Raw genomic sequence first — 12,352 nt, 5'->3', positions numbered from 1 at the left:
TAACACTCCCAACATCAGAGTACTTGCAGACCTTATGAAGTGATGTGTCCCCGAAGCCTATCAGTATGCTTGTCACTGCTGTAAAGTGTACTGTATGGTCAGATAATAATTGCAGCATTTACAGTCACTGATGCTCAGTGGAACCTCAAAGCGCTCCTGAAGTCTTAAGCCATAATCTTGCTCCTAAGAAAGGACAGCAGTATAATACAGAGATTTTAGTAAATCTATGATAATGGTTTTCTAAAATTTGGACGCTAGACATTTTAATACTGTAAAAACTCTTTATTGTCTTCATGTTATATAACTTGGTAAACACCACTTTATTTTTCGGTGCTGTGGAAATTCCTCACAAGAGTCCACCATTGCTGTTGTGTATTTAGGTTGCCGTCTCTACAGTTCATCTTTTGACTTCTCTGGAATTACATCTTCTACCTTAATGTCATTTGGATCTCTCTTTAAATCTTCTATTATCTGTAAAGTGAAAGTTGGGAAGGGGCGTTCACAAGTCCATTTGTGTCATTTTATATGATAACATACATCTTACCACAAAGTAAGAGAGCAGAAATATATATAACATTTTGGAATCAAAATATGTTTGGAGAGCAGTGATGTCACCGTAACTTGCTGTGAGAGTTCTGTGCGGTTTACTGCCTCTTTATAAAAGTATTTTGTTCTAAAATGAAATTCAAGTATTTTAAGGAACAATTAATCCCTTGTTCTAAAATTGGGATAATAGAAGCTATTTTAGAATAAATGTGTGCCTGGCACTGTTGTTCTAAAACTGGCAGAGCATGCTGGGATGTGTAGTTCCTCAGTAGCTGAGTGCCTACCCCTAAGCTACATGGTCCAGTCCAACAGCAAGGAGAAGGGAACTTGTGTAGTAACCATACTGACCCCGTCTACTGTCGAGCGCCTACAATGGGCAGTTCAGTTCTGACCGTAAGAACTGGACCATTGGAAGAAAGTGGCCTGGTTTTATGAATCACTTTTTCTATTACATCTTGTGGAAGGCAGGGTGTGTATGTTGTTTACCTGGGAAAAAGAGAGAGTACCAGGATACACTATGGAAAGAAGATAAGTCGGCAGAGGCAGTGTAATGCTCTGGACTATGGACTGCTTGCAAATTTGGGTCGTGCCTAGGGAGGCCAATCCTGGGATTTAGGCCCAAAAACAGCCTGGATTAAATCCCAAAATTGGAAGCTCCAATCCCGGGGATTGAGGGATCAGCGTTGAGCGTCCTCAGGGCGCACAGACTCTGCCCGGCTTCCTCCTCCCGATTCCCGGGATTGAAAAAACGTTCCAGGATTGGCCTCCCTAGTTGTGGCATTAATGAGGTGTTACTTTAACATGTACTACCACCTACCTAAATATTGCTGCAGAATTAGTACACCCCTTCATGTCAATGGTAGTCCCTTATGGCAGTGGCCTCTTTCATCAGGATAATGCACCCTACCACACTGCAAACATTGGGGCAGATGTATTAACCTGGAGAAGGCATAAGGAAGTGATAAACCAGTGATGAGTGCAAGGTGATAAGCACACCAGCCAATCAGCTCCAATATGTAACTTAACAGTTAGGAGCTCATTGGCTGGTGCGTTTATCACCTTGCACTTACCACTGGTTTATCACTTCCTTATGCCTTCTCCAGGTTAATACATCTGCCCCATTGTTCAGAATTGTTCATTAGTCTGAGGAACATGACAAAGGGTTTAAGGTGTTGACTTGGCTTCCAACTTCCCCAGATCTTAATCCAATCAAGCATCTGTGGGATGTGATAGAAAACCCAGTCACAGCCATGGAGGCCCCACCTTGCAACTTAAAGATCTGCTGCTTGGTGCCTAATACCACAGGACACCTTCAGAGCTCTTGTGGAGTCCATGACTTGATGTGTCAGAGTTGTACTGGCGGCATGAGGGGGACCTACACAATATTGGGAAGGTGATTAGAATGGTCTGACTTATGGGTGTATTATACAAAAATATAGATTTACAGTCTGCAAAAGTTTTCCCATTTTTTTTTATTCCGCTGAATCTGTTAGGTGAAAAGGGTAACAACATTTGCAAGGTACAAACTTGTCCATGACCTATTGCAGCACATTTCAAGGCTCAACTACTATTTGTTGAATTGAACAGATTGTGATGTTAGGACACCCTTACAGTTCATTAATACTTTATTTATTTATTAAGTTGTTGGGTTCTAAACAGAAGAACTGACCCTTCATACATGTCAGGGTTTGGGCCTACCATAGACAACCACAGGCCCCTCTATGCAGCTGACTGTGGACTTGCAAATAAAGAATGTTGACTTTTTAGCAAGGCTATAACAAACTAAAATACCAATGGGCTTCCAGCTTGGAGTTTTCACTGTAGGAAACATCACTAGGCTGACCATAATAGATTCTCTATGGGGTTCAGGTCAGGCGAGTTTTCTGGCCAATCCAGCACAGTAATCCCACGGTCATTGAACCAGGTTTTGGTACTTTTGGCAGTGTGGGCAGGTGCCAAGTCCTGCTGGAAAACGAAGTCGGCATCTCCATAAAACTTGTTTAATGAAGGAAGCATGAAGTGCTCTAAAATGTCCTGGTAGATGGCTGCGTTGACTCTGGATTTAATAAAGCACAGTGGACCAACACCAGCAAATGACATGGCTCCCCAAATCAACACAGACTCTGGAAACGTCACACTGGACTTCCAGCATCTTGGATTGTGTGCCTCTCCATTCTTCCTCCATACTCTGGGACCTTGGTTTCCAAATGAGATGCAAAATTTGCTCTCATCAGAAAAGAGGACTTTGGACTACTGAGCAACAGACCAGCTCTTTTTTTCTTTAGCCCAGGTAAGACGCTTCTGACATTGTTGTTCAAGAGCGGCTTGACAAGATGAATACAACATTTGAAGCCCATGTCCAGGATCTGTCTGTATGTGGTGGCTCTTGATGCACTAACTCCAGCCTCAGTCCACTACTTGTGAAGCTCCCCCACACTCGCCTGACCTGAACCCCATAGAGAATCTATGGGGTATTGCCAAGAGAAAGATGAGAGACATGAGACTGAACAATGCAGAAGAGCTGAAGGCCGCTATTGAAGCATCCTGGTCTTCCATAACACCTCTGCAGTGCCACAGGCTAAAAGAATCTGTGCCACACCGCACTGAGGCAGTAAGTCATGCAAAAGGGGCCCAAACCAAGTACTGAGTACATATCCATGATTATACTTTTTAGAGGGCCGACATTTCTGTATTTAAAATCCTTTTTTTTATTGAATTTATGTAATCTAATTTTCTGAGATTTTGGATTTGGGGTTTTCTTAAGCTGTAAACCACAATCATCAAAATTATAACAAATAAAGGCTTGAAATATCTCACTTTGCATGTAATGAGTCTATATAATATATTAGTTTCTCCTCGTAAGTTGAATTACTGAAATAAGTTAACTTTTGTACGATATTCTAATTTTCTGATTTTCACCTGTATGGGACAAATTGATTTTTGTGGCTATAGCAACAAAAGGTGCAGCCGGAGAACAGAAACAGCTTACCAACCGTTTAATATGGCAGTGGGTCTATTATGGTTTGGGCTACTGTTCAGGGCCACCAGGAGGTCTTTTTGACTACCAATAATAGGGATCTGGCCAAGGATATTTACATCTCTGTGTCCTTTTTCTTAAACATCTGCCCTTCGAAAATGATGCGGAAACAGCAGTTAATTAATGTAGGTTACCGGTTTCTGGAATGGGGGTGCGGTCTTCTCCAATTTTTATATGGCATTAATCATTGTACCATAGTGGCTGCAGCATCGCAGTCGTTTATGCTTAGTACATGTGTGGCCCAAGAGTCACATATGCAGGGTTGGACTGGCCCACAGGGGTACAGGGGAAACCACCGGTGGGCCCTACTGCCCGGGGGCCCACCTCCTGCTCTAGGGATCAGGTTCCAGACTGTGCTGTTACTAATCTAGTACATTATCTTGCATGCACTACAGTATTACTGTATATATTTATCTAGGGGACCAACACTTGCAAAAGGGTTAGGTAAACCAACGTGGTGGCTGGGCACACCCCCTCTAGAGACTGGCCACACCCCTAAACATGGGCCCCTACCAATGCATTCCCCCAGTGGGCCCTACATGCCCCAGTCCGACACTGCACGTATGTACAATAGGCAAGTCAGGTTCATACTCGGGAGTAAAGACAAGTTTATGCATTCACTTTACAATTTACTCCGTGATGGGTTATCAAGCCACTGTCCTGGAAAGAGACTTTTGATAAATAGCCCCCAAAAATGAATACCTTGTTGTAGCAATATGGCATGGTAATTTTCGGGGCTGTAACAGGCATCTTAATAAATACATCCCCCTATTTGTCTGCATCCCTGGTTTGGTAGTTCCTTTACACGTTATCCAGGTTAAAGGAACTAAGACAGTGTTTCTCAACCTCAGTACTCAAGGCACACTAACAGTACAGGTTTTAGTGCTATCCATGCTTGAGCATAGATGGTTAAATCCAAATAACAGTCACCTGTGCATCAAATATGGATAGCCTTAAAACCTGGACTGTTAGTGTGCCTTGAAGACCGTGGTGGGGAACCTCTAAACCAGTGGTTCTCAAACTCGGTCCTCAGGACCCCACACAGTGCATGTTTTGCAGGTAACCCAGCAAGTGCACAGGTGTATTAATTACTCACTGACACATTATATACGGTCCACAGGTGGAGCTAATTATTTCACTTGTGATTCTGTGAGAAGACCTGCAAAACATGCACTGTGTGGGGTCCTGAGGACCGAGTTTGAGAACCTGTGCTCTAAACTAAGGGGTCTATTTACTAAGACTTGGAGAGAGAGAATTAACCAATCAGATCCTGTTGTTTTTTCAAACACAGCCTGTAACATAGCAGGTTGGAGCTGATAGGCTGGTACTTTATCTCCATCCACAGTTAGTAAGTAGACCCCTAAATATTGATAACTCCTAGAAACTGTAATGTCCCACAGTCAGGGGCTTGAACCTGAAAACTTTTTGGAATGGTCAGTTTTGCCAACTGACAACTGTCACTGAGAAAAAGTACCAACCTTTTCCTCTTCATCCACGGGTAACACTCCACCACTGTCAATAAACTGAGAGAACAGCTGCACAGTCCTATTTTTTGTGTACTCAATCATCTGGATAAAAAAATAATGTAAAACATAAACAGAAGATACATCATTTAATCAGCAGAGACGTGGAAATGTGCAGGTTGTTGGCAGATGTTCATTAAAATGCAAAGTTTTCATTACGAATGCTTAAAATGCCAGACATGTGTAATTACTGTTACATTAATCACAATAGCAATATGTATTACATAGTACATTATTATGCAGCGTATAATGTAATCAATATTCTTATAGAGTTACACCCAACAAATCTGATTCCGGAACAAGGGCATGGTTCATCTGTAGTAGGCAATAAATCGGTTTCCAAGGCCAATCACGCATTCATAAAGTTTATGTAACCTGTCACAAAAAGGGCCTCGGGATTGTGGGGGTAATTCCGACCTGGTCGCACGCAGGTTATTTTATGCACTGCTGCGACCAGGTAATCATCGCCCACAGGGGAGGGTGTATATGCTGTGCAGCTCAGGACTTACTCACCCGCTGTGATGAACCAGGACGGAGCTGACGTCAGGATTCCTCCCTGGAAATGGCAGGTCACGCCTGAGTTTGGATGGACACTCCCTGTAAACGGTCAGTTGACACCTCCGGCCGGCCTCTTCCTGTCAATTTTCTAGCAACCGCCGGTGCAATAGTTTTCTTTGAAAGATCCGTCGCTCCCTGGCGATGGCCGTCGCCAGGGAGCGACGCGCCTGCGCATTGTGACCCATGCGCAGACGCACTTCAAACCTGATCGCACCGCTGCGAAAAACGTCAGCGTGCAATCAGGTCTGAATGACCCCCTGTGTTCCCTTATAGATATTCAACCATTTTCATATAAGGCGTCCACTAGGAGGCGCTGCTCCATTGCAAGCTATGCATGAACATATTACAGATATTACGGTATTGTATTATTATTTTATAGCTTATGAAGCAGGTCAAAAGTGGCACCAGTTACTTAGCATAAATAAATGTATAAAACAAAAAGTAAGGGCTGGCACAGGACGCTGGGATTTGTAGTGCAACAGGAGCTACAGATGTGTTATCATTCGTTTTTGTGGCACGAGTGCAACTCGGATGCCTTACCACAGCTAGAGATTCACACTTATGGCGTCTTATACCCATCGCTGCATACAAAGTCACACAGTACCAGGGACACCCTCGGTTGGTGCAGTTGCTGCAAAGGAATTGGCAAAAGTGGTTGATCAAGCATATCGATACTTGGAGCGGGTTGCTGATATCAACACTCTTGTCTCTTGTCTTTTTACCATGGTGGTGGCACAGAGGTACATGAAATGCCGGAATCAGGTACACCCTGCATTGTACTTTTGTCGCATTAGTGATACAAATAACACACATTTTACAATTAAGTATCAGACGGGACGCTTGGGCGCGGCTAAGTCGCAAAGTCAGGCTGCGCCAAATGCACTATTTAGAGCAAAGGTGTTATGGACACATCTGCAGAGAAAGTCTGGCTGCTTGTCTTTTGTCTTATCATTTATGCAATGTGAAAAACTGACGTCACCTTTCGATCTGGTCCGGCAGGAAAAAACCTCAGGTTTGGGTAACCTCTCACTCTCAGCCCATCAATTTCATTTGCGGTGCCATCGATTTTAGCGATGATAACATTCTCATGATCTTTGTATTTTTCTCCCAGCTCTTCCCAGATAGGTTCCAGCTCTTTACAGTGAGTGCACCAAGGGGCATCTACAATAGCACAAAACGTGGTGGGTCAGAACTTTACATACCATCCATTAAAGAAGAACTTTGTTCACGACCCCCCCCCCCCTTCCTTCAGTGGTCTTTATGCCCTTTGCCTGTGTACCGACTTATATCCACTATATTTCAAACAATGGTGCTGTAAGAGAGGGGCATGCAAATATTGGGGGTGCTTGATCTGGGTTCTTCATTCATAGTGAGTGGTGGTCAAGAAAGACAAAGGAACAATTTCCAATAGAACACAAGTTGTTTTGCACCGAGATGTGTATTACAAAAATATTATATGTGTCTGTTGCTGTCTGCTTATGATTCAAGTTCTCTGATTGGCTACAGTTTATTTCTAGCGCACCCCGTTTTAAAGTCGCTTACATGCGGATGTCATTTAGGGGAAAAGTGGACTTTAGGCTCTCACATCCCCATGATATATTATGTACCTAAGATAACAAAGACAAAATGACCCAATGAGTTCAGTGTAAAAGTGGTTTAAACTGATCAGAGACCAAGTGGCAACACAGTAAAATTCCAACCACCCCCTACATTCATGATGGTGCAGTATGTATGTATTTCATTGTGTCGTTGCTTTGTGTTTGTTGAGTAGTAGGTTTTTGTATTTTTGCACATTGTATTATATGTCAGTCCCAACCAGACTACTCTACCTCTGTTCTATAAAGAATTGGGGACAGCGGTCTCTTGCAATTGTCCCACAGTATCACAAGCTTATTTCTTCTGCTCAATAAAGGACTGGCCACGCCACTTGTTCTCAGTACTTACAAAACTCCACAAAGACGTTCTTTGTTTCATCATACACAACCTCTTCAAAGTTCTTCCCCACGAGAACCTTCACAGGCTTCTTATCCCAGTCTTCTGGAAGTTCTTCGCTCATCAGATTTTGCTAGGTTAAAAATAAAAACCAGAGTCCTCTTAAAGTAACTAAAATGCAGGATACATACATTGGTTGCTCATTATCATAGGTCACATATGACCAGAACCAGTAATTCCACTCCATGGTGCAGTAAATTCAATAAGGCCACAGAATCCATAAATGACGTTAGATACAGGGTGAGTGAAATATTCTGCCTCCCTTCTCCTTGGTTGCCAGAACAGATTTGTTCACCTGGAGAATCAGTGGGGCAAATTGACTAAGATGGGAGTTCTATTTAAAATGGGATGTTGCCCATAGCAACCAATCAGATTCCACTTCTCATTTATCTAGCACCTTCTAGAAGATAATACCTGGATTCTGACTGGTTGCTATAGGCAACATCTCATCTTAAATAGAACTCCCATCTTAGTAAATTTACCCCAGTGTCTGGCTGAATCTGCTCCTTTGGATGCAGGAATGATTGTAATTTCTTGCTGATGGTGGCACAGCCGCCTTAATGTATGGAACAAATTCCATGCTCTGCGCTACCATTATGCTGTCATGGCGTTTGTCGGCTATAGTAAAGAGCGTAACACTGTAATTCTGGAGAATCACAAATAGGGGTCTATTTGCTAAGCCTTGGAGAAAGATAAATTGGAGAGAGATAAAGTACCAACCAATCTGCTCCTAACTGCCATGTCACAGTCTGTGTTTGAAATATGACAGCTAGGAGCTGATTGGCTTGTACTTTATCTCCATATACTTTATCTCTCTGAGGCTTAGCCACAGACACCAAGAGCTGGGGCTACAGAACTGCAGAGAAGGCGAGCTGATCCTTATGGGATACGGTCATTAGGTCAACTCCACTGTAGGTCGACATGCATTAGGTCGACAGGGTCACTAGGTCAACATGGTAATTAGGTCGACAAGTACTAGGTCGACATGATTTTTTTCAAATTTTTTCTGTTTTTTAATTATTCATACTTTACGATCCACGTGGACTACGATTGGGAATAGTAACCTTGCCCTAAGCATGGCGAGCGACCGCGGTGCACTAATTGGGGTTCCCCGTCACTTTACGAAGAAAACGACACCAAAAAAAGTAAAAAAAACTCATGTCGACCTTTTGACCTGTCGACCTAATGGTCATGTCGACCTAATGACTGTCGACCTAAGTTGTGTTGACCCAACGACCCGTACCCCCTCCTTACCTTCCAGCAGGAGCTTAATAATGCAATATATTTCATAAGTGGCAGGAATACATGTACTAATATATACATGGCGCCTTTGTAAAGTGCATGGAACTCGGTGAATATTAAACTCACAACTGGCCCAAATGTAATATCCTGGGACTTGAAGGCACCGGCGAAATTTTGGCAATTTTTAATTGCTATATTTAAAGCAGCGGTAACACGGTTGTTTTTGCCTTTTAAATTGTTGCAGCTTTAAATCTAGCAGCTAAACCAGTGACATCACTCCAGGACCTGCAACTGATATAAGAATCTCCTTAAACAAGTAACTCGCTCTGTTTCACCTTCCATCTCGTGTAACGTAAACTGTATAACAATCCAATACTAGGGGGGACCTCAGCGTTCCGTGTCCTGTGTAGAAACATTCAGGCAGCAATTTTCTGCATCTACATGTTCACGGATCTCCCTGTTCTTTCTACTGTTCATTTTACAGTGAGGGGTACATTACCCCCGTTACCAGTTAATCTTCTGTTTTAAATGTATCTTCATGTCTGCTGGAGATAAGGGAGCAGATAATATGGGACCATCCAGCCTAGGTAGATTACATTCATGTGTCTGACATAGACTGAATGGAAGACAAGGCTGGAGTCTTCAGGGTATATTTACTAAGGTGGGAGGTTTTTTAGAAGTTGAGATGTTGCCCATAGCAACCAATCAGACTCCACTTACCATTTATCTAGCTGCTTCTAGAAGATAATAGCTAAAATCTGATTGGTTGCTATCGACAACATCTTCACTTATAAAAAGAACTCCCACCTTAGTAAACATATCTCATCGTGCCCTGCACTACAGAGGGAAAAAATGTAAAGGATAAATACATCTGAGGCTTCGCTGATCCATTAATGTAATGGCTTTGTAAAATGCCAGGTTTTCTTTATTTAAATTCTTTATCTTTATTAATGTGACAGTGTTGCAAGATGTTTTCTTTCACACGAGTGTGTACAGTAACGTTAGTAAATATCCATACCTTTATTTTACCATCAATAACCCCCTGGCAGAATTCTTTCACCGTCTCTGCGGTTATTTTCTCTGCATTAAAAACAAACTTCTTCACAGACTCAATGTTAATAAAGCGGATGGTTGGGACGTCGGCATTGGTGAGTCCAAAGTATTCCAGAACTCCAGAGTGGGGTCCGTCGGAATTGATTGACACAAAGAGAACCTGAGCGAGACGGAGAAGTGTTAGTGAAAACAGACAGAATTCACACGTAACTCATACAAAGGCACTTGTGTACTATAGCACAGAGATAGGTAAAAGTAACCAACAGTTCAATTAGGACTTACTCATAGTTTTTAAATAATCTATAGTTTTAAGAAATGTTGTATAATGCCATTCTGAGATGGCGTTATATAAAGAAAGTTTTTACTCATTATTACGTTTTCCTGCTACCTGAACAGCAGTGCTGTAAAGCACAGACTTGTTCTCTACAGTGTGATATGGTCGAAGGGGTGGTCTTCAGTATGCCGAATGTCGGGATCCTGGCGCACAGTATACCGGCGCCGGAATCCCGACACCCGGCATACCGACAGATATTCTCCCTCATGGGGGTCCACGACCCTCCTGGAGGGAGAATAAAATAGCGTGGCGCGCCACCGTGCCCGCAGCGAGGCAAGCGCAGTGAGCCAGCAAGGGGCTCCTTTGCGCTCGCCAAGCTGTCGGTATGCCGGCGGTAGGGCTCCCGGCGCCGGCATACCATACTACACCCGGTGCAAGAGGGGTATAACGGAGGAGATAACGCCGTGAACCCTTTGCTAAATAGCGAGAATAAAAGAAACGCATTAAGTAGAATATAGCCCTTAAAAACTGGGACAGCCGTGTGACACAGAGGTTTCCCAGGATGTTATATCTGCTCTATACTTTTATTTTACATCCCAAGTAAGGTAAAATATTTATAGAGACTTATTTTCCTGTTCATATGGGATCATTAGCAGAACGATGGTGACAGGAAATGTGCAATCTATTAACCCTTTCACATCTCCAATGCCGGATCCCACCCGGGAATTGGAAACAGGTCCTTCTCGGGTGGGATTCGGCATTGGAGACTATCTTCTGGCTTTCTGACACTGCAAATTGTCATGTCGGTTGCCATAGCGGCGGGGGTGGTGGAGCTTGCAGCAGGGGAGGAGCTCATCTCCGCACCGCCTCTCCCTCTGCTGTGAATGGCTACCGGGTCGCATCGACCCGGCAACCCATTCACTGCGCCTGACCCGGTATTCAACCCGGGAATAACCCTTCTTATTACCCAGGTTGAATTACCGGGTCGGGCGACCCAGGAATGCGGACACGGCCCTTTCTCGCCGTACACTGACCCGTGTGCCGGGTCGATACCGGGTTGTTTGTGCGATGTGACAGAGGTATATGGGTTCCTGTCAGTGCTTACATAGGGGCACAGGAGTTGGTGGAAATATAGCATGTTTTCGTCCTAATGCTGATCTGTATCTATCCCTAGATGTTGGAAGGCCCGGCTCACAAGCTAACAATCTATGGGGAAATATCATTAGCATGTACTTGGCTGTCAGATATGCAGTGCGCCCTGTACAGGCCCCGCCCCGCCCCCTAAACCCGTGATGTCACAACGGCAGCTCTGGGAAACAGAGCACTGCTCAGAGTGGTGCTACTGACTGCGGGGGCAGTTACACCGACACTGTATGCCACATGCACCCTGTGCGATAGCACTGCTCGCACCTCCATATTGTTACAGCCCTGGCTGTGCCCTTTACCTCCCTTGCTTCCCTGCTCTCGCCTCTCCAGATGAAAGGATGGGCAAGTGCTAGATACTTAGTACATGTGTGGGCCATTGGCATATATATAATAGGCACCCATTGAATAAACTTACTTTGCAGTTGTTGCATGCCTGGAGGCAGCAGGTGCCCAGATACGGTAACGCAGCCGGCAGTGTCTGATATAAGTAGATGCCTCCGACATGCATGTGTAATCCAATGCTGAGTCCAAGGATGCAGCCATACTGCATCCAGTGTCGCAGGACTACGGGTCCGACGCATGCACAAAGTACCAATCATCGGAATCAGTCCCATAATGTATCCATAACACCCAGAAACTTACTTTTCCTTTAAACTCAGGGGCTGCGTCACGGAAGTTGTCAATGAGCTGGAGTTGGTATTCTTCAGTCTTATTGATAAACAGCAATAAATGGTTTGGAATCTTGGCTGCGAAAATTTTCTCTGAAGTCTGTTAAATCACATAGAAAACACATGGATATTAGAATATTTTATTGTAGCAATTATTCCATAAACAAGTCTGAAAAAGAGATGACTGAAATACTGGGCACTAAGGAGAGAACTTCATTCTGAAATTTGTTATATCCATAAAAGTTTTATTGTCTCCTAATGTATTGTGCTTGCGACAAATACTTTATTTTCCCTTTATGCATTATTTAAAAAT

At 43.6% G+C, this 12,352-nt stretch overlaps 1 protein-coding gene across 1 annotated transcript in view; it reads right to left on the bottom strand.

The window, feature by feature from the left end:
* Nucleotides 1-294: 294 nt before the first annotated feature.
* PDIA2 (protein disulfide isomerase family A member 2) overlaps nucleotides 295-12,352 on the bottom strand; it is a 28,449-nt gene continuing 16,391 nt past the window's right edge. The window contains exons 6-11 of the mRNA XM_063932432.1: nucleotides 12,014-12,139; nucleotides 9,917-10,111; nucleotides 7,609-7,729; nucleotides 6,644-6,825; nucleotides 5,062-5,151; nucleotides 295-471 (exon numbers count right to left, since the gene is read on the bottom strand). Coding sequence (XP_063788502.1) covers nucleotides 391-471; nucleotides 5,062-5,151; nucleotides 6,644-6,825; nucleotides 7,609-7,729; nucleotides 9,917-10,111; nucleotides 12,014-12,139 — 795 coding nt within the window. The 3' untranslated portion in view covers nucleotides 295-390. The remainder of the gene's footprint in view (nucleotides 472-5,061; nucleotides 5,152-6,643; nucleotides 6,826-7,608; nucleotides 7,730-9,916; nucleotides 10,112-12,013; nucleotides 12,140-12,352) is intronic.

Source organism: Pseudophryne corroboree, chromosome 7, assembly GCF_028390025.1.
Source record: "Pseudophryne corroboree isolate aPseCor3 chromosome 7, aPseCor3.hap2, whole genome shotgun sequence".
Classification (NCBI taxonomy): domain Eukaryota; kingdom Metazoa; phylum Chordata; class Amphibia; order Anura; family Myobatrachidae; genus Pseudophryne; species Pseudophryne corroboree.
The sequence above is the reverse complement of the archived record's forward strand: the minus strand, read 5'-3'. Positions and strand labels throughout refer to the sequence as shown.